The 22,462-nt window shown below is 40.6% G+C and overlaps 1 protein-coding gene across 1 annotated transcript in view; it reads left to right on the top strand.

Moving 5' to 3' along the window:
* The window catches only part of kcnh5b (potassium voltage-gated channel, subfamily H (eag-related), member 5b), a gene marked incomplete at both ends in the record, with an annotated part of 186,153 nt that overhangs the window by 51,302 nt on the left and 112,389 nt on the right, over positions 1–22,462 (top strand). Inside the window, 2 exon segments of the mRNA XM_083998777.1 lie at positions 12,966–13,123; positions 15,074–15,345. Coding sequence (XP_083854903.1) covers positions 12,966–13,123; positions 15,074–15,345 — 430 coding nt within the window.

The following is a 22,462-nucleotide window of genomic DNA, read 5'->3' as shown; positions in this document are numbered from 1 at the left end:
ATTTATTACAGATATCCAGCGAGCTGTCTTCTTTATTACCGTCCCACATTAGCGCCGTCATGTTCTGTGTTTACAAACCCAGTACGCACATTGTGCTGCGTTCACGTGTTGACGGAAGTTCCCTGTTCCCGTTTTGCGAGCCGTTCTTCAGACCTTTTTATGTTCATATTTCTATGGTTTATGTGTAATAAGGGTAATTGGTAAAATATTGTGGATAAGACGTTGATCAAGTCAAGTCTGCAACTACCAAAATTATGACCGAGTTGACGAGTTGTTTTCCGAAATGAGGGACTATTCTGATTTCAGTCAGAATATTGTTTTTCCGATTATAGGGAGGCCACTTGAACGCAGCATTCATTGCAGGCCGCAGGTCTCATGTAGGAGTAGAGCAGAGCGCTCTGAGCGAGAGCGCTTGGTAAAAAAACAACGACCCACACCGCAGCGCTGACAGAAAATATATAACAAATCTTATCGGGCCGATAAGTTATGATATCGAACTTATCGAAATTACGTCATAATTTCCTGATATCGGGCCGATAATTATCGGACCGATAACTATCGTGCATCCCTAAAATTCATGCAAAACCTCTCCATCGGTCAAACGATGATGTTTACTTTCACTTTGTCGCATCTCCTCTTCCTCTCTGCCTTTTCAGTGGCAGACCTGCACTTTCTATTGGCCTTTCTTACAGACTGTATGGCTGTGATTGGTCAATTTCTTTGCAGGCCTGCAGCCACTACAGAGAATGGATTTTTGGCCTTTTTTTTGGCCATAACCACCATATAAATTACGTTAATAATAATGATCAATCTTTCTCAATGTCGACCGTAGCTTTAATGGCAATAGCGGGATCTCAACGGGCCTGAAAATTAACGCAGTTCGACTCACTGATATTAATTCTCGGCCTGAACCCGGACAAAAAGCCAGAGGCTCGACAAGACCCAAGTCATTTTTATACATTTTTGGCCCGAACCAGTGCGTCTGGTCAGGTTGGTCATCCCTACTCACCTTGTTGGGATGATGCAAGTAAACCGTCCAAACTGGATCCTTTCAAATCGTTCTTTATATCGTTGCGACACTGTGTGAATGTTGTAGAGAAGAGACATTTTGTTGAAGCATTTGTGTATTTAATGAGATTTATCACGGCTGGTTTCCGTTCAGTTTAATAATACAAACCCTTTGTTACTGGAATTAGTTCCACCTGAGCCTTTTCTGCCAGGACAAGCCAAACTTTCTATTCAAGAGCCGATAAAGTCGAGAAAATGGACCGAGGGTGACGAGAAAGTTGCTGGAGACTGATGGAAAACATTTGGTTTTTCCACGATCTACCAGTTTGTTTCTGACTCGCGCTTTAATTCTTAATTCTATATGTCTTGTTGGATGAAAATGGAGAAAAACATTCTGGAAAGAAATTAAAGTGAATGTGTTTTTATGGTAAAACACATTCAGTTTGACGTTTATCCCCCTGGTTCAAACATCGGAGGGATTAAAATCTGTGCACAAAAGAGAAACCTAGACTTTTTTTTCTTTTTTTTTTAGTTTTTGCTGCTGGCGTGTGAGGGGAGGGGGGGCTGGCGGTTTCACGTTTGGCTCCTGTTGGTGTGAAGTGAAGTGACAATAGGAGACTGAATCGAAGCATGGCGTTCTTTGGCGTTAAGCTCCCGGTGCTGTCAGCAGCAGCAGCACATGACGGTGCATCGCATCCTCCTCAGCTTTGAAAATAATGAGAGAAAGGACGGAGCGCTGTGCTGTGATGTGAAAAAGGAGTTCCCCGGTGGACTTGTGATTTCACACCGTCGCCCCTCGTCGTCCTGGCTCCGTTTTGATAAACAGGTGCTCAGAAGCCGTGATTTTACATGCGTTGCGAGCTCTTGACTCGTGCTCTTTTCATCTGTGCTGCTCTGTTCTGCAGCCACTTAATTTTAGAGGCATTTACATACGAGCTGAGAAGCGACCGTCCACAGTCCCAGGGGAGGACGACGGCCTTTGAAGCTGCGGCTGGAGAGAGAGAGAGAGGTGAGGGCTGGGGAGGGCCGGGCTGCCTCTAGCTGCCTCTAGCTGGGAGCTTGTGGCATCAGAGAGGAAAAAAAGAGGAGTGAAGGTGCAGTTCAGACCTGAGTCCAGCACAAGGCCAAGATCAAAGAGTCTAATCCGCCACTAAAAATAGTCCCTAACATTTTTGGTTTGATTTACAACTACTATCAGGTCTGAGGAAGGTGTAGCCTACTCACCTCTGACTTCCAACAGACATACAGTACAGTAAATCCTCCAATAGAAACCTAGGGGCCGGATTCACCAATATGTTCTTAAGAAAGATCTTAAGAAATGTCTTAAGGAGAAAAGTTAAAAATGACTCTTGGGGAAAATTTATAATATGGGAATAACAGCGGAAAATAAGATAAGAGGGCCCTCCCTCTTGTCTTATTTTCTGCTGTTTCCTCCCAAAATAGGAGAGACCCTACGACCTCAACAGTTAACTAACATGCTAACTAACAGTTAACAGGCTCTTTGTGTCATTCATTGAAAAATATATTTCCTTACTATGACCTACTAGTCTAAACTTGTCTAAAATTTGTTGAAAAAGGTGATATCAGAGGCTAACCTACTCATCGTAGGGATTTTAAGACAGGTCAAGGTTGTCTTAAAGTTAAGAAAAAAGTAAAGAACAAATTTGAGAAGTTTGATTTCAAGAATACCATTTATTGTTAAGTTTTTTCTTAAGAAGAAACTTAGAGACAGGCGTTTAGAGACAGGCTTTTATTTAATTTAGAACAAATCTTCTGCTCAGCAAAGATGAAACTCCTCTCAAATTGTTCTGTTTAAAAGTGTCAGAACAGAAGGAGAGAGTCGGATCCAGAGCAGCATCATTTACAGTTTTAATCTGCACCCATTCAACTTCTTCTAAGGAAATGCATGTTCCAGCCACCGTGTTTTTTTGATTGGATTCAAACCGAGAATTAATGCTCGTGAGTCCGTTCAACAGGTCGGACCGGGTCGCGTCTTAATTTTCTGGCCCGTTGAGAACTGTAGCAGGAATGAAGCAGCTCAGAAACTGCTCAGACAGGCGATCGTGGGATTTGAGAGGTTTTGTACATTCACAAGAACTTGCAGAAAAAAAAAATAGACCTGTCTTCTAACTGAGACTCAGCTTTTATTAGAGAATTCATTTGACAGTAGATCAAAAATGCTTCTGATAGACCTCAAACCAATCAGGGCAACGATCCAGATGCTAATGCTAATTTTTTATTCGCTCTATCAATATTACAGTCTCTCAAAACTGAAGCAACAGCCGAACAGAACGATAGCTGCTGTTGGGCGGCCGCCATGTTGCATGTACTGTAAACAAAAGCTGGAGGACTAGAAAGTCCAATTAAAAGAAGATTTGTCTTCTTCTCCAGATGGAAACCGATCAGTTTTAAATGGTTAACATCTTCAGATGGACCCAGTGGCCCCTGGCTGGAGCTGGGAGCTGCCGAACCAGAAGGTGTTAAGAGACGAAACTAACACATTGTTAGTTCTGGTCTCTCTCTTTCTTTAGGGGTTTGTTGAGTCTGAGACAAACTGTATATAGAATATCCAATCTGACACGTCCTCACCGGGACTGGAGCCTCTGCAGCAGGTGGCAGGAGAAACCACTGTGACAAGAACTGGCTCTAAAATTGGGCCGAGGTGTGAAGCTGCTCGTCGTCGCCTTTGACAAGATGGAAACACATGCAGGCTGGAAGAGAAAATAAGCAGCTCGGGCTGATTTAGGGGAGAAAAAAAAAGAAATATTTGAGAGAAGATGCTGCTGTTACAGTAAAAAAAGGCTTGTGTGATAAAATAATCAGCTCGTATAACATCATAAGTTTGTTTTCCAGAGCTTTAAACCTCATCTGGTGGAAATGGTATTGAAGTTTTATTCAGTTTGATCAAGTTACATAACAACAAGCCACTCTGCTCTTCTGCTCTTCTGCAGCAGCGGCTCCACCTGCAAACAAACTGCTCCTGATTAGTTCCCACCGCTGATTAGCTGCTAATCAGACTCATTTACAGCCTCTGACCCGCTGACCTCGGTGGAAAGAGTCCACACGTCTGTCTGATTGCATCCATTGGAGATTACTGTGACTGTGGGAAGTTAATGAGGTGTATTAAACGTCCCATTGGTCTGTTTACTGACGTGGTCACTGACCGTTGTTTTCTTTGTGCTTCACCTCAGTGAGTAAAACTTGTGTAATATAATGATGGAGCTTCATGCTGCCTTGTCCCTTCTGTCTTTGTCCCAGTTTTCTCTGTCCGCCTCCTCAACACTAAAGCCTGGTTTTTACTTCTGTGTCAACTTCATGACGTAACTGCCGTCCTGCAGCTCAGGAACGCGTCGCTGTGTAATTCACCGCCATAATGCTGTTCATTTCAGTCGCAAAACTTTGTTTATGCTTCCATGCAGTCAAAGTGGAACAATGGTGACAGGAGTGGAAAGAGTTGTTTTTGGAGTTGGAGATGATTGATTATATGGATCAACAAATGCTACAAATACTTGATGGTTTGGCATGAAGGAGAAACCGGGAAAGCTAAATGCCAGAATTGAAGTTTTGAGTGGACCAATCACAGCTTAAGTGGTGATTTATATGTATTTTTGCATTTCTACTTGTAGGTTTATTAGTTTATTGGATGTTTATAGCTTAATTTTATATGTAGGTCTGCAATTCTTTCGATAGATCTGTTTATTTATCCTTTTTATTGGTGCAATGAATGACATGTGAATGCTTCTATCTATCTATCTATCTATCTATCTATCTATCTATCTATCTATCTATCTATCTATCTATCTATCTATCTATCTATCTATCTAAACCGGTATTTTGAACATGGAGAATCTGACAGCTTTGTTCATTTCCTACATAGTGTACACTTTACTTCCAGTACAGACGATATCCACGCTATCCCTTGTGGTTATGGTGATTTTGCAAGGTGAGATGAGACCGCTGCATGCTATTGGAGGGTTACAACAACAGTCTTTTTTTATTTGCATCACTTTGTGCTGTCAATACTGACCTGGACCTGCAGCATCTGCACACACATGGTCCAGTTTCAGTCAGATTAAGGAGTTTACATGCAGAAAAAAATTGGTTTCCATCGGTTTTATACTAAAATGCACCATTATCTCACCTTATCTCACCATCTATTCATCCTACATTGATGCTAATTAGTGTGGAATTTATAAAGAGGGTTTAAATAAATGTTTAACTCTGGAATAATAATAAGAAGAACACGTTCCAGCTTTTTTAGAAAGTTTCAGTCTGGACCTCATGAGGAGCCGAACACAGAGACGGGACACTTTTTAATTAAAGTGCATTAATATTCATTCATCCGTCTGTGATGGAGAGTGAAAAGTTTTAAACCACAGGGTGAAACCACGTCTGAGTTGGTTGGGATGAAGACAGAAAAGTTAGTGTTAGTGTTTGACGTTCGGCCTGAAAATGAACGTCGGGGCTCTGAGGAAAAACTGAAGAGAGCAACTCCTCTTCTTCCTCTTCTTCTTCCTCTTCCTCAGCGGCCTCCTGCTTTATTACATAACATGATGGCCTACATCATTAGATAACCCTGCTGGCTTTCATCTACTTTTTCCCCTCTTTCTCTCTCTCTCTCTTTGCTCCCAAAATGAGCAAATTATTATTATCACTACTATTATTATTTTTATTATTATTATTTTCTTAATGCTGGCGCTGTGTGTGTCTATATTTAATATTTTGGTAATACGTAGCTCCAGGTTGTACAGTGTTGGCCCCTGCTGCTCTGAACGCTCGGCTTTGTTAATTGTGTTAAAGCGGATTGTGCAGAGCGTGCTGCTGACGCCTCGGGGCCTGTTGTTGAAAAACTACGAGAAATCACTTTTGTTTATTTTGAGCCTCCCTCTCTCTCCTTCCTTTCCTCTCTCTCTCTCTCTTGACTGTTTTTAGGAAGTTTGTGATATAGAACAAGCTATAAGGAGCCAGGCCCTCTGAGGACATGGGCCAGTTACAGTTACAGTTATGAACCACTGGAAGAAAGTTGCAAAGTTCACTGGTGTGATGCATCATATACAGTATATTTGTTCGTTAATTGTTCTCTTAGTGTGTGTCGGTGCTGCTTCATACTGTTCGTCCTTAAAGAGTTTTACATCTTTTAGTTTAGTTTAGTTTTTTGTTGTTGAAATATGACCTTGTCAGTGGACAAACGAGTCACATACGTTGATATAATCCCAAGTCTGTTTATTTTTATTTGCACGATTATAAAGGCAACAATAAAATTGAAAAAAAAAGTAATAAAAAAAAAAAAGCATGTGCGGGTGAGGTAGAAACCCACTATGGGCTTATAAACCTCACCTATAAAAGCAATTGCACAAATAACAAAGCAAAACAAGCAAAAAAAACATAAGAACACATAAACATTGTTCTTTTATGTTTGGTGAATATGATTTGTAGGGCTCAGTGTATCTGTAGCACGTTGCCACACAATGTTAATTTTTCCGTTATTAGAAAAATTGCAGCTCCTGTGGGACGGCCACTGCTATTTTTTTTTTTTAAAGCAAAACCACCTAAAGTTCATTTCTTCCATCTTTTCAAATGATATTTTTACTTTTTTTTTCATCTTTTAAACTTCATAGTCTTTAAAATTTGGATGAGACATTTGAGCGATCACTTCAAACTAAAGGAAACTGATCAATTAAATCATTGTTTTTCAACCTTGGGGTCGGGATCCCATATACGGTCGCCTGGAATTCAAATGGGGTCGCCTGAAATGTCTAGTATAGGCCTAATTGATAAAAATATATATTTTTTAACTAATCATTATTCTTTTAAAAATTATGATTAACAAAAAACAGCTATATTTGATACTTCCCCTTTCTCAAACATAAATCAAGTTCAAATAAAATGCAGCATATAAAAATATCTGAGCTTGTGCATCTTGATGGATGGCCGTGATCACGTGCAGTCACGTGATTGCGGGTCGCCAGAAATTGGTGATGTGAAATTGGGGTCATGAGCCAAAAAAGGTTGGGAACCACTGAATTAAATGTAGAAAATGAAGAAATGTAGGAAAAAAAACACTTTTCGGTAAATGTTTGAGTTACTGAACCGACTCTGACCTCTTGTTTCAGCAGCTGCAGATGTATAATGTGTTATACACTGATGTTATAATATAAAAAACTCACTATTAAAAGGGAATAACCATCCACTTCAGTAGCTGCAGAGCTTTTCATTTATCTATTGTTACAGATTAATGCTTTGCCCATCGGTGCTGTTAAAACTATAAAGCCTTTTTTAAATAAAATCCCTGTGAGGATGTTTCCAAAACCATCAGATTAGAACGATCTGAATTATAGAGAAATGTGTAAATGATTCATTGCACATCAGCAGTCTGGAATTTGATGAAGTCTGCATCTTAAAAGTTTTATTCTGGTAGTATTTTACATAATAGACAGGAACAGCTAAGACTGGTTTTGTGACTGGACAAGATGGATGATGTTGTTGGTTTTTTTTTTTTTACACATTAAACTTATGCAAACGACTGAGACAGTAAGTAAACTGACCTGAGGGGGAACGCAGTTTAAAATGTGAGCAACACAAGTCAGAAAGAGTTCAACAGGTGGTAATCGCACTCAGACATAACAAACACGGCCTTCAGGGTTCATAACTGAGTGTGTGAGAGAGTGTGTGTGTGTGTGTACACGTGTATATGTTTTATTGTGGGTGTGTAAGGCGAGTACAGCGCCTGCAGCCATGTTTGTGCTTTTAGAAAGACCTTTTGGCTTTCAGACGCGTTGGTGGTTTATATATATGTGTGTGTGTGTGTGTGTGTGTGTGTGTGTGTGTGTGTGTGTTCACATCATATTTGGTTTTGTCCACACAGTCTTTGTGCAACTAAAGCCACTTTGTCGGCCGTCGTATTTCAGGCATCGTGTTGCTGATAACGTGATAAGAACTGTAGCAGAGACACTGCACTGCACCACGATGTGGGTGTCTTTGTTTGTAGCCGTCCTAATAATATTAATAATAATAATAGTAATATTAAAAATAATGTTCTGAGGTGTGTTTTTGTTTTATTTAGTTCTTTTCGGATGGAGGATATTTGTACACCATGAAAATTGTGTATTTTATTGTAGTATTTACATCATCTGCTGCATGGAGCTACTCTATAGGTTAAAAATATGGACTTTTAAAGGCATCTGGGACACAGTTGTCATTGGCAACTGTGTCCACACTGTTTAAAAATGGTAACTGAAGGTCATTTGATGTGTCTCATATGAAACTGATCTCCTGACAGCTGCTTTTGATCACTTGATTGAAAATCAGAGTTTTTTGTAACGACATAAAAACTACTTATTGATGGTTTTAGCTCAAAGACAGATAATAAAAATAATATACTTTATTCCACACAGAACAAAAATGATGACAAATCTAAAAGAAGATTTATCCTAAATAAGATATTCCAGATGTGAAACCAGATTGTCCATTTTCCTCCGTTTTAGTTAGGAAAATGTGACGTTTAAGGGGAGCTCACATCTGTGTTACAGACTACATTTTACTTTTCCATACATCAAGGTTCATGAAATAAAAAATAAGAATATCAATAAGTCAATGCTAATGTGTTAATTTGCTCATTACATTTTTTTTTTCGAGCCTCTGACTTTATTAATTCACACAATTTAGCGTCTGGCCATGGGGTGGCAGCACTGTGCTCGGATCGCTTAGATTTACGTAGCCAGCCTGAACACATCATCATCATCACTGAGTTAGAGAGTACAGTAGAATATGAGCTCAAGGACAATTTTTGGGCGGTTTATGGATGATAATAAAAATGAAAAACAGGAAACCAAACCTCAAACTAGTTGGATTCACTAAACAAACATAGAGACATCTAGAATAGGGCTGGGTAAAAACATCGATTTAATCGATTCTGGATCGATTTCATTAAAATTTTGTAATATCGATTCACAGCGCGTGAGATCGATTTTTTCCTCCGGTAGTCTCGTGCGTGATGAAGCAGCGGCGCGGTTACGTCTGACGCTCTGACTCACAGTAACTACCAGCGGAGTTTCTTTCTTCCTCTTTGTAGCTGTGCAATGTATTGCTGTGTTTGATATGAATAAAAACCAAACCAAACTACGAGCGGAGATCACGTCAGCTCAGGTGATCTGCAGGTTATTGTTTCACTTGAGCGCTCCGCCGCTGTGTGTGTGTGTGCGTGTGGCAGCGGTGCAGAGCTGACACACACACACAGACATCTACAGGAACCGCATGTTCCTCACGCCGTAGGTGAGCCAACATACTGTATGATACGTGTTACCGCAGAATAAAGGACACGAGCAGCTCCGTGTTTTCACAGTGCGACTTTTCGTGACCGTCGGATCATAACACATGACGCCCGGACTCTGGAGACAGGTGACGTGACCGGGCCGAACTCGTCTCATGAACCGCTCCACACATTCACCGTCACTTTATTTACCATGGGCTCCGTTTATACACATTTCCTCCCTCAAGAGGGAGGGAGGGAGCTTTAGCTGCTGCAGACTTGACTTGAGACAGTTTGAGGTTTAAAATTTTTTTTTTTTACCATTAATATTATTTTTGCACATATAGAAACAATGCTTTAATTATAAATTAATTAATGCAATTTGCAGTGATGGAATGTTGCAGTTCAAGTTCACTTTCACCTGCAATTCCTTTCTAATTTCAAAATTGCCCTTTTGAGAATTGGAACAGTTTTATTTACAGTTCAAGTTTAAACTGTCACATTTACAAGTTTGTTCTTTATTTCTTTCTTTTCACCATAAACATCAGCTTTTAAGTGCAGTGTATTTTGTAACACAGAGTTGAGCCATTTTCATTTTTCAAGAGGAGATTGAATCGATTCTAATGAAATCGAATCGAATCGAATCGAATCGTGATTAATCGATTTAGAACCTTAGGAATCGAAATCGAATCGATTCAGGAAATTGGCCACAATACCCAGCCCTAATCTAGAACCCGACGGTGACGTCAAAATGAGACGACCGCCATTTTTATAACTTTGAAAATAAGTTACTCTCCCTGTCCACCGTTGTCCGTTGAGAGTGATAAATGCCCTAAACTTTTTACTGTTTTTATTTCTAATGTGCATTTTGGGTTCAGTACTGCGATTCTAACAAGATGCCCCTTTTAAAGTCTTACGTACTTTAAATGTTTTATTCCTTCACAGATGGATCTTACATTGGTAAATTGAGGATTTATCCCTCCTTACTGTTCCAGAGAGCCAGGCGAATGTATTTTACAGCGAGTATAGTGAGGCATTAAGACATCAGAAAGACACTGAGTGTTGCTGGCTTCTTGTTCTTTTTAAACTGTTTGTTAGCCGAGCACCTCCTGACTGTTTCTTTTTTTCTTTTTGAGTGCATGTACGCGCTCTTCCTTCTTCTTTGAATGTATTTTACAGCACTTATATTTGGGAGAAAAGCCTCCACTATCACACAGTAATATGTACAGTTTTACTGGAAGACACAGAAAGGCACAGAAGAAGCAAAGAAGCACATACATATGGCGAGAATATTCTGAAAACTGATAGGATTTAATAAAAAAGCCTAACATCTGCAACCATTAAACACTGCCCTCACTGCTATATCTCATAACCATCTAATATTAATTCAACTTTAATTAACATTTGACCTCACAACTTCTCCTTTAATCTCTGTTAGCTCAGAATAAATGGATTTTAATGAGTTTATCTTATTAAAGGGTTAGAGAACAGTGTGTGAGTGGGAGCTGGTAACGTAACGTCATGTTCCCGTCCCGGAGCTCTGACACTGATCCGACGTGACGAGACCTGGAGAACCAGTCCTCCTCTTCCTCCTCTTCCTCCTCTTCCTCAGTTCAGTATTTCATTCTGCTGGTTTTGATCAGCTTGTACCATCTCTGCTCCGCTTTAATTTAATTTATTTATTTAAAAAGTACAATGTACATTAATAACATCAGTTCTTTTCTCTCTTTAAGGAAGAGAAAAGAGGAAGCTCAACGTAAATGCACCGGGATTAGCAAGTAGCTAATTTTCACCCGCAGTCCTCTGGCAGGTTACATAAAGAAAATGTCATAACAATTAGACAGACACATGTATAACAGGACAGACATAAAATCAGACACAATATTGACAGGTGAAATAAGACAGACAGTACAATAAGAACTCGACAGAGCAAAACACAGGGATCGGAGGTACAAAGAAGTTCTAACAAACATTCAAGACAGGCAACAAGAACAAGAACCTGACATACAAGACAGAGCACAGACACAAAGAGGTAAAATAAAGTGCTATAGTGGCCATGCTTTACACTGTAAAGTACATTAAGTGCAGTAGAACAATTGCAGTAGCTTTCTGTTTCACTATCAAACGTTTTAGGTTGATGAAGGTTTTGTGGAAAAGAAATGATGGATTATAAAAGTTAATTGTGTTTGTTTTCTGCTTCCTCCCTCTCCTTGAGCTCAGAGCTGCAAATCATTAAGAAAATACCATTTAGAAATAATTTGGATGGATGTAGTTGAGTTCGGAAAGGTACCTGTTGTAGTATTTATTGTTCTTTCTGTTATTTGAGAAAACCTCGTTTGTCAGTTTCAGTTACAACTGTGTGCACAGCTTGTGTTCAGTCCCACAAATGAAATGAGCAGCTCCATTCAGAAAAATGCTTCATATTTATCTCTGAAAACCACACCACAAAGAGTTGAAACTGATTGATAAAGATATCAACTCTTTGTGGTGTGGTTTTCAGAGATAAATATGAAGCATTTTTCTGAATGGAGCTGCTCATTTCATTTGTGGGTGGACTGAACACAAGCTGTGCACACGGTTGTTGTAGCTGTTGCTGTCGTTGTTGTATTCCTTTACTCTCTAATTTACCCTCCCTCCGTCTTGTGTAGCTCTTACATAACCATTTATGTCTCTAACAAACTTTTGAAATATGTTTTAATTGCTGCTGCCCACAGCAATTAAAAATGTGTTTACAGAGCTTTGCCTCCGTTATTAAATGGTCGTGTATTATTATGAATGGAACAAGGTAATAGGAGCCTCCCAATTATTTGAAGTTTGGTGTGTGTTTTTTTTTTTTTGTGCATAAATGCAATTTGCTGTTTTAAAATAACAAAATGCAGTCATGAGTTACATTAAACCTTTTTTCTACATGTTTACAGGACTCGTCTCCTGAACACTGATTAGCTTCATTAATGCATCTGAATAAATCCACTTGTCATCTATAGTAAAATTTCCAACACTAAGAGTTGACAACATATCATGAACTAATTGCCTTGTTATTCCATACCAGGGCTGTATGATATGCAGAAAACATGATATTGCAATTATATGGGCGGATATGTGATATATCAGAGGAACTCTTTAGGATTTTCCACCCAAACTCAGCTCCATTTGTCCCTTATCTCCAGCTCCAGAGTCCTAGTTCTGGTTAAATCAATGACTAGTAACTAGTTCCAGGGACATCTAACATGGTAGATGATAAATAACCTTATCCACCGCTCCATGGATTGATTTCTCACCTGCTTTGTTGTTGGAAACTAATGCACATGGAGGAGAGGAGGGTTAGAGACACAGAGGAGGAGACACCAGACCTGCAGAGTTCAGCTTTAACAAAATATATAGTACAGTATCAGACAACAACATGTCCTGTTACATCTTGAGAATATAACTTGTTAGTCAGGGTGTTACCGTAGCATCATAACACTTACTGTGCTGAGAAATTGCAGTGAGGTTTGGAGGTAAAAGTTGACGTTAACAGTCTGGTAGCAACAGTTTCAGTGGGTTGATGGATGTGAGCTAAAAAAAACAAGAAAAAGTGAAGCTGCTTTTTTTCTCTTACTCTCTGAAATCAATGAACTGTTAATTTTGAAAGCCTGTCTCCTCTCTCCATCATCTTCCTCCTCCTCCTCCTCCTCCTCCTCCTCCTCCTCCTCCTCCTCCTCCTCCTCAGGGCATCAGCAGTCTGTTCAGCTCTCTGAAGGTGGTGCGGCTGCTGCGTCTGGGCCGCGTGGCCCGGAAGCTGGACCACTACCTGGAGTACGGAGCCGCCGTCCTGGTGCTGCTGGTCTGTGTGTTCGGCCTGGTGGCCCACTGGCTCGCCTGCATCTGGTACACTACACAGTCGTTTTAGGAAACTTTACCTCATTTCCTCTCAGTTTAGTTAAAGGGATAGTTCACCCACAATTGAAATTAATAACTCATTATCTACTCACCCTCATGTGGACTAAGGGCTGGGAGAAGTTTCAGAGTCCTCCGGGGCTTCTCTGAGTTACAGGGGGTCTCGGCGTAGCAGTGCATGTCCATATGACGGTTGCAAATGGATACCAACTGTCTTCGTAACAAAAAGACACACCAAAAAACATCCAAATACATCCATGCTGCTCGTATGTAATGTCCGTCTTGTATTGAAGCCCAGATATGTGAAATTGTCCCTCTTCCCAGTTCGTCCAAATTTGAAGAACCGGGAAGAGGAGCTTCGAGAAGCTTCCGCTAGAAAACAAGCTTGAAATATAGACTTATTTAATTTTTTTTGGGACAATTTCACATTTCGGGGCTTCAATAAGACAGACATTACATACGAGCAGCATGGAGGTATTTGGATGTTTTTTGGTGTGTCTTTTTGTTACGAAGACAGTTGGTATCCATTTGCAACCGTTATATGGACATGCACTGCTACGCCGAGACCCCCTGTAACTCAGAGAAGCCACGGAGGACGCTGAAACTTCTCCCAGCCCTTAGTCGACGAGATGAGATAATGAGTGAAATTTCAATTTTGGGTGAACTATCCCTTTAAAGCTGTTCTCAGGCTTCTGCTGGCTGCTGGGGATTCACCCATTTTCCTAACTGTTCCTAATTGGTTATGTATGCTGCTAAACACTGTCTCTGCCCCCTCATCAAAGCATCTGCTGCTCTTCTGCTGACTACTGCACCAGCCTGGTTCACTTTCCTCCAAGTTATACACTATCAAGTGATATGCTCATTTATTCATACCCTATAGCAAACAAGAGGTTTTTTTTTTTTTTTTTGCATCCCAAAACACAGAATCCCTTTTCTAATCATCCTGTAATTGAAAAGAAATTACTCAACACTATTAAAGCGCTGCAGCAATATTCTTCTGGTACATTACTGTTAGTTTTAATTCTCTGTCTTGTGTGATTTTACACTTTAAAAGATGTGAATAAATAAGTAAATATAAGCATTGACGGAGCAAAGTGAAGCTCTAAATGCTCCTCGTGCTTCTCTAACATGAATGATTAATGGTTTTTAATAAACATACACTATTTAAGGTTTACTCAAGTGGCCCATCACACGCGCTTTAAAGGAAAATGATGGTGAAATTAGAGGCAGAGATTTATAAACGCTGTAAATTTATGTTGAGACACTTATGGAAGGATTTTAATGATTTTCTCGCAACAGTCTGACAACCCTGTCTCCTAATATCAACTTCATTTAATGTACATACTAATTTGTTTTTTTATTTTGCATCCTGAATCCTCCATTTGTTGAAGTTTGATATGGGTTTGTTTACATATGAACATTTCCTAAGTTAAATTGTTCTTTAAATCAGTTTTTAATTATTTAACCAAGATATAAAAAAAAATCTTCTCCCAAATATTGTCAGTTTCTAATCAAGACTATAAAAAAGTTTCATCATGCTCTGACCGCTATGAACAGTTTTTATCTTGCAAGAGTGAATATTGGTTGGAAATAAACTAAATGTCTCTTTTGCATTTCGAGTTTTGCAAAGTGTTGGCATTTTGCAAACATTTTTCTGACTCCTTTTTTATAAAACATTAAAAATCTTTCTTATTTTTGCATATTTGTAGAATATGAACATTGTTTCAAGGAGATACGGTTGCAAGTTATTCATTATCATTACATTCATGCATTTACAGAAATGTTAGATGTACGTTTCAACGTGTATTTAGCATGAGCTCACCAGCTAATATTGACAGTGTATGAGCAATGTTATGTTATGATGACGTTCAAGAAAAAGTCAGCTTGTTGCAGCTGCAGTCATGTTAAACCTGCTGACGTCCAGGTGTGGTGCTCCTTCAGGTACAGCATCGGGGACTACGAGGTCATCGACGAGGCCACCAACACCATCAAGATGGACAGCTGGCTGTACCAGCTGGCCCTCAGCATCGGCTCGCCGTACCGCTACAACGCCAGCGGCTCGGGCCAGTGGGAGGGCGGCCCGGGTAAAGACTCGCTCTACATCACCTCCCTCTACTTCACCATGACCAGCCTCACCACCATCGGCTTCGGCAACATCGCCCCCACCACGGACGGAGAGAAGATCTTCTCTGTGGCCATGATGATGGTTGGATGTGAGTACAGTATAGGAGACGTACAGCTGAGCGGTGTCGGTGTGTGTGTGTTCTGCTGTGGTTTTGGTGTTTTTGAGAGTGAGATATGTGGGATGTATCACTCTGCTGTTTGAGTGAGTGTCGTGGAAATTCTTAGCTGTTTGCTGTTCCTTGCAAGGAAAGGTCAGTTCAAACCCAAGTGGGTGATGGTAAAGAACATTTATAGCTGAGGGAAGGTCCACTTCTGGGGTGTGTTTGTGTCCTTTGGCCGGCCCCTTCCCTGATTGTGTTTTCACACCTTCACCTTTGAAGGTATCATCACCGGTCTCCCGAGGTATGGAGTTAAGAGATACAATTTAAAATACAACAGGGTTTGAGTGTGAATTAGGAAGTGGGAAGTTGGGCATCACAGATGGTTAAGTGTAAAGGAACTTGAATTTACAATTGCAGAAGGAAGTCTGGGAAAGTAGGGTGTAGGAACGTATCAAGTGATTAAAAGAAAGGAATATTAAGATTTACCATTACAGTGAGTCCCACTGACGGATGAGGAAACACAATGATGCTGTGTGGAGGTTTCAGGAGGAGACCTGTTGCATGTTGCTATGTTAGATTTATAACCCCTCCTTTTGACCTAAACAGCTGGTCTGTTTGCATAATACAGTGTTGTAGGTAGGAATGGGTACTGTACCTTTCACATTTAAACCAATATGGTAGCGATACTCGGCTCCTGGGAACTGGTACCTGTAGGCAACAGAACCTGATTTTGGTACTTTTTTTGTGTGTGTGTGGTAATTGAAGTTATTTTGTGGATAAAAACAATTGTAAAAACTTCAGAATTTTGAATATTAATTGTTATGGTTCAGTGTGAACAGCATAATGAGAGATCTCTGTTTAAAACCAGTGTGCAGGGAGAGCGGCTGTTCACAGACGACTCGGCTCGACTCACTATAGCATTAATTCTGTGGTTGAACTCGGCCAAAACAAGAGCAGCACAGAGGCCTGACCCAACATGTGCTGGCCCGGCCCGAGACAGCTCTGTTGTCTATGTGCCCAGCTCTACAAGGAAATAAGATTTTACACATTTTGTGTTTGTGTCACAGACACGAGGGTGCGTTCAGGTACCAAAATGTGGTACCGTTTGATTACTGTGGGAACTTGGTCGGTACCAATAAAATGTAACTAATTTGGTTCTCATCCCCAGCTTTGGGAGAACTAGATATGGAACCGTGTTTCCAAACTAGAACCTGTGATTTTGAGTTTATGGTAAATGGTAAACGGAATTTTCTAGTCACTTGGACCACTCAAAACGCTTTACACTGTATTGTCAAATTCACCCTTTCACACACACATTCGTACAGCCTTGTTTGCAGACAGGCTTTTGTGAGCTAATCATTCACACACATTCATACATCCGATGATACATCAGAGGGCAAGTGTGGGTTCAGTGTCTTGCCCAGGGTCACTTCGGTATGCGGACTGGGGGAGCCGGGAATCACATCACGCAGCACATACAGAGCTGCATGCATGTAGAAAACCAGCACTGTCAGTGTGTTGTTTTGTTCCGACTGTAGAGTCAAACGGAGCCACCAGGGGCTGCCTGCAGATTCACTGCCAACTGTTATTTCCCTAATTATTTTTTAAGCCGTTCCCAATAGCAGCTTATCCTGCTAATCATCACCACTATGCAAAATATTGACTAATGCATAAAGACCTCATTAATCTATTAGCTCCCTCCCCAAAAACATGCAGCAGTTAAGCCCAACAGAAAAAAGTTTCAGGTGCGATACCACACGGCTGTTTGGTAATTGAGCTCCCTCTCTCTCTTCCAGTGGAGTTAAGATAATGAGGAAGTGTTGGCGGCTGCACACTGATCTGCTCTGCAGGAAGCAGCACGCTGATGATGATGAAGGCGGCTGAATAACAGAAAGCAGCATGTGTCACATGATTAGTGGCAAACTGTACTCACCGTGGTTCATCTGAGGAATCATGTCCGCAAATTAAAAGAGCTAACTGCTCTTTTAATGATGTTGAAGATGTTAATCCTGAACAGTGGAGCGGAGAAATGCATCGTGGATGTTATCGAACATATTGGTTTTTACTCATCCTAACGCAAACGTTTTTTTCTCCTTCTCCGTACTTTTCAAATGTATCCAGTAGTTTATTAATTAGTTAACATATTGTTCCTCAAAACATTGCTTTTCTTGATGTGTCTTGATGTTTGTTTGATGTTTTCTTTACTCTATAATATTAGAAGAGACAGTAAAGCTCTTTTTTTATTTGATTTGACCAGATTTGAGTAAATTTCTGTTGTGTTTTAGCCTAAAAATCTAGCTGCACCCTAGCGGCAGCAAATCTCTTTGCTCTGTAGGTGGGTCTAGAAACGAGCCATAGGAACTTTTTGAGTCTCGAACACCGTTTGTGTTGACCAATCACAGCGCTCTATCTGTTTAGAGAGTCGTTGGGCGGGCTTAACGCCATGGCGACATACATTTTAATTGGCTTGTCAGGCTAACGTCATCCTGCTCTTTGCTCTGATTGGTCGTAGCGCTACCCTATTGGTGCAGAGGCAGTTTGAAAGACAGCCTTCATCCCGCCCCCTGGATTGAGCCGAGGTCTACCGGTCGTTGCCAGACTAGACATGTTAATGATCTAGTCTGGCTTGTCAGGCTAGTTGTGTTGATATAAAACAGCAAAAAGAGAAAGTGTCTGATTTGGCATTTTGTTTGATAAACGACTTGAATCAACTTCAATCGATTACCAAACTGGCGGGCGTTCTGCAGACTAATTATTAATTGATCAAGTGCTCAGTTCAGCTGAAGCAGCTGGCTCACTGTAAATGTTTTATAGAGGATTGCAGCAAGTTTTTCTGTTGACACTTAATTGAATGTGCAGCTGCCCAATCGGCAGCCGAGGTCTGCAGGTGAGAGTGAGACTTCACAGCGACAGGTTCATGTTCTAAGGAAGTCTGCAGGAACCTGATTATTGATACCAGCAGGTGACCAGATTAGTGCAATCAGGAACAGTGTTGTTCAGTTTCCTCTTGAAGCTGGAACAGAAACAGCTGATTAATGGAGCATGTAAACACACTGATGAGTTCAGACTTTGTACATTCGCACACTCAGGTCTCTCTGTGTCTATGATGTTGTTGTGAATGTGTGAAGATACGATGAAGCCATAGCTGAGAGCAGTACTTCTATAGTTATGAATGCACATCTTAAAGGAGAATTCCGGTCATTTTTGACCCCTAAATCGTTGTCCTGATGGTCACCCAGTGTTGGGTGGAGCAAAAAACGCGACTAAAATTGATGCAGGCAAACCAGAGTTACACCATGGCTACCCGGCGCTAGGGATAGCGACAATGCTAACCTATGGGGGCAATTCTTTCAACCACAACAAACACTCAGAAAACAATCAAATATCTATGGTACATGACTGGAATCCTTAGGGACACCACTGAACTCATATAGTGTAGAGTATAAACAGTATAAACTTTGTGTTTTTGCAGTAGTCACTCACCTCAGATAGCTGAACTCTGAAACATCCTGGAAAGACATTACTATCCCATCACAGAGCGCCTGCTCTCCCCGCCACAGAAACTAACACTTTGTCCTTGTTGTGGTGATTTCTTTACAAAAATAAACGGTGGAGCAGTGCAGTGGTAATGTCCATAATATCAGGCCTCAACATCAGGAGCTACCTGGCCCAGCAGCAGCTCAACCACCAGGCCACGGCAGCAGCTCAACCACCAGGCCTCAACAGCAGGAGCTACCTGGCCCAGCAGCAGCTCAACCACCAGGCCACGGCAGCAGCTCAACCACCAGGCCACGGCAGCAGCTCAACCACCAGGCCACGGCAGCAGCTCAACTACCAGGCCACGGCAGCAGCTCAACTACCAGGCCACGGCAGCAGCTCAACTACCAGGCCACGGCAGCAGCTCAACCACCAGGCCACGGCAGCAGCTCAACCATCAGGCCTCAACATCAGGAGCTACCTGGCCCAGCAGCAGCTCAACCACCAGGCCACGGCAGCAGCTCAACCACCAGGCCACGGCAGCAGCTCAACCACCAGGCCACGGCAGCAGCTCAACTACCAGGCCACGGCAGCAGCTCAACCACCAGGCCACGGCAGCAGCTCAACCACCAGGCCACGGCAGCAGCTCAACCACCAGGCCACGGCAGCAGCTCAACCACCAGGCCACGGCAGCAGCTCAACTACCAGGCCACGGCAGCGGTCCATCTATCTATCCATCCATCCACCAGACCTAGGCCTCCCTCAGTGACAACATGCCACCTAAGCAGAAGCCAGAAGTGAAGTCTGAGGAGGAGGGGATTACGCTCGCACAGGTGAATGAACTAATGCAACAACAGAGAGAGATGTTTTTAGCACTCTTGCAACAACAGCAAGAGAATTTTAAAGGCTTTGTCAAAATAATCTTGGACTCAACAAACACACGACTGGATGATATTTCAAAGGAAGTTCAAGAAATTAAAGCCAGTATTCATTTCACACAGAAAGAGGTCGATGACATCAAAATGGGTAACATTAAACAGACTGATCACTGCAAAGACATGCAATCTGAAATTTTTAAGATATGTGAGAGTCTGTTGGTCGTCACTGACAAAATGGATTATCTAGAGGGACAGTCCAGAAGACACAACTTGGTCATAGATGGAATCGAGGAGACACCAGGAGAAACATGGGCTGATTCGGAGGAAAAGGTTAAGAGAGTCTTCACAGAGAAACTACAACTGCAGGGAATGATCGAGGTGGAGCGGGCTCACCGTGCAGGGAAACCTGTGTCAGGGAGTGACAGACCCAGGCCGATTGTAGTTAAGTTTGTTAAGTACAAGGACAGATCAATGATTCTCCAGAGGGCCAAATACCTTAAAGGCTCCAAAATTTACATAAATGAGGACTATACAGATGCCGTCCGCCAGAAGAGAAAAGACCTATTGCCCAAGTTGAAAGCTGCTCGAGACAGAGGGGACATTGCTTTTCTCCGTCACGACAAGCTGATCATATATCCTCGCAGCAGCACCCCAAGACAGCAGGGAGATGTCTAACTTCAGCAGGTATGCGCTGGAGCTGATTTTAACATGATTTCTTTTTTTTCATTTTTCTTTTCATGGTTGGGTCTCTTACCCCTTTCACCACAAGTGATTATAATTATTTGGATTGCATGGATTTACATGACCCAGATGTTAATTTCTTTAGTAGATTTAATAGAGAGTCTAATTCATGTAACTATTATAATGAAGATGAATTTCATATATTGACTGGCAACTTAACCAGTAATTCCAATGTCTTCTCTACAATTCACTTAAATATACGCAGCCTTCCTAAAAATAATGATCAATTTATTCATTTCTTGTCAACGCTTAAACATGAATTTTCAATCATTGCCTTGACGGAAACATGGCTTTCTGATGAAAGTGTTGAGCTGTACAACATACCTCAGTACACTTTAGTATTTTCAAATAGAAAGGAAAGAGCTGGAGGAGGAGTTGCTGTTTTTGTTCATAATCAATTTCAAATGAAATCAAGAAAAGATTTGGATTTATTCTCAAAGGAAACTGAGTTTGAATCTGTCTTTTTGGAATTAATGTCTTGCCCTGTTTTTGGTGGCAGAAATGTCATCATTGGTTGTATTTATCGTCCACCTCATGTGGAAGTTAATTCTTTCAATGATACACTCACAGCTTTACTTGATGTTATTAATAAGGAAGGTAAACTTTGTTATTTGCTTGGAGATTTCAACATCAATCTCATCAATACTGAGAGCCATTCTGCTACTGTTAATTTTCTAAATGTATTATATTCATCTTATTTTCTTCCTCTTATTGACAAGCCAACCAGAGTAACCTGTAAAACAGCTACTCTTATTGATAACATTATAACTAATATATTTGATTATCCAGTTAACTCAGGAATATTATATTCTGACATTTCTGACCACTTTCCTGTATTTCATATCACCAAAAGTAACAGTCTCAAACACAAGGGCTCGAATGTCAGAACAGGTTTCCGCAAATTTAATGAAGATAACATCAAACGCTTTAGAGAAATGCTTGAAAAAGTAAATTGGGATGATGTTTATGATCAGCAGGATGCCAACAAAGCGTATCAATCCTTTATTTATCTGTTCAAGACCGTATTCAATGAGTGTTTTCCACTTGTGAGCCTCAAAATCAATAAAATACATGGTTTTAATAAACCTTGGTTCACTACTGGATTCTTAAAATCCTCAAGAAAGAAAAATAGATTATATAAAAGGTTTATCTCTAATCCAACTCCACAGAACTCTAGTACATATAAAAAATATAGAAACAAGTTTACTTATTTACTTCGTATGGCAAAGAAGAAATACTATTCTGATAAATTTAAAGAATCTACTAACAACATAAAAAATACTTGGAATATTATCAGTGAATTGTTAAACAAGAAAAAGGCACCTGCTAAATTTCCATCCCAATTTACTGATGGCAAGTCCACATTCTCCAATTTTTCTGACATAGCAAATGAATTTAACAATTTTTTTGTAAATGTTGGTAGCACCTTTGCTAAGAAAATCTGCCCATCTAATGACTGCCCTACAGACAATATTACTGGAGTTTTCCCTGCCCTGCAAAACTTTGAACCACCCACAATTAATGAAGTGATCGACATTATTGTAAATCTTAATAATTCAGCATCGGGTCATGACGAAATCAAGGCTAAGCTCCTAAAGGAAGTAGTTCCCTTCATTAGTAAACCTTTAACACATGTCCTTGCTGTGTCACTGAAGACTGGGGTAGTCCCTAGTGATCTTAAAGTGGCAAAGGTCTTACCTCTTTTTAAAGAAGGTGAACCCAGTGTTTTTAACAATTATAGACCAATTTCTATTTTACCTTGCTTTTCCAAGGTTCTGGAAAAGTTAGTTTATACAAGAGTTATTACACACCTCAATATTAATAACATATTGTACAAACACCAATATGGCTTTCGCAAAAAGCATGCAACATATATGGCTCTTTTGCAACTTATTGATAAAATTTCTACTGCTCTAGATAAAAATATGTTTGCCATTGGAATTTTCTTGGATCTCTCAAAAGCGTTCGACACTGTTGACCATGTTATTCTCTTGTCAAAACTCCACCGA

Source organism: Trachurus trachurus (assembly GCF_905171665.1).
Source record: "Trachurus trachurus genome assembly, chromosome: 22".
Lineage (NCBI taxonomy): Eukaryota > Metazoa > Chordata > Actinopteri > Carangiformes > Carangidae > Trachurus > Trachurus trachurus.
The sequence above is the reverse complement of the archived record's forward strand: the minus strand, read 5'-3'. Positions and strand labels throughout refer to the sequence as shown.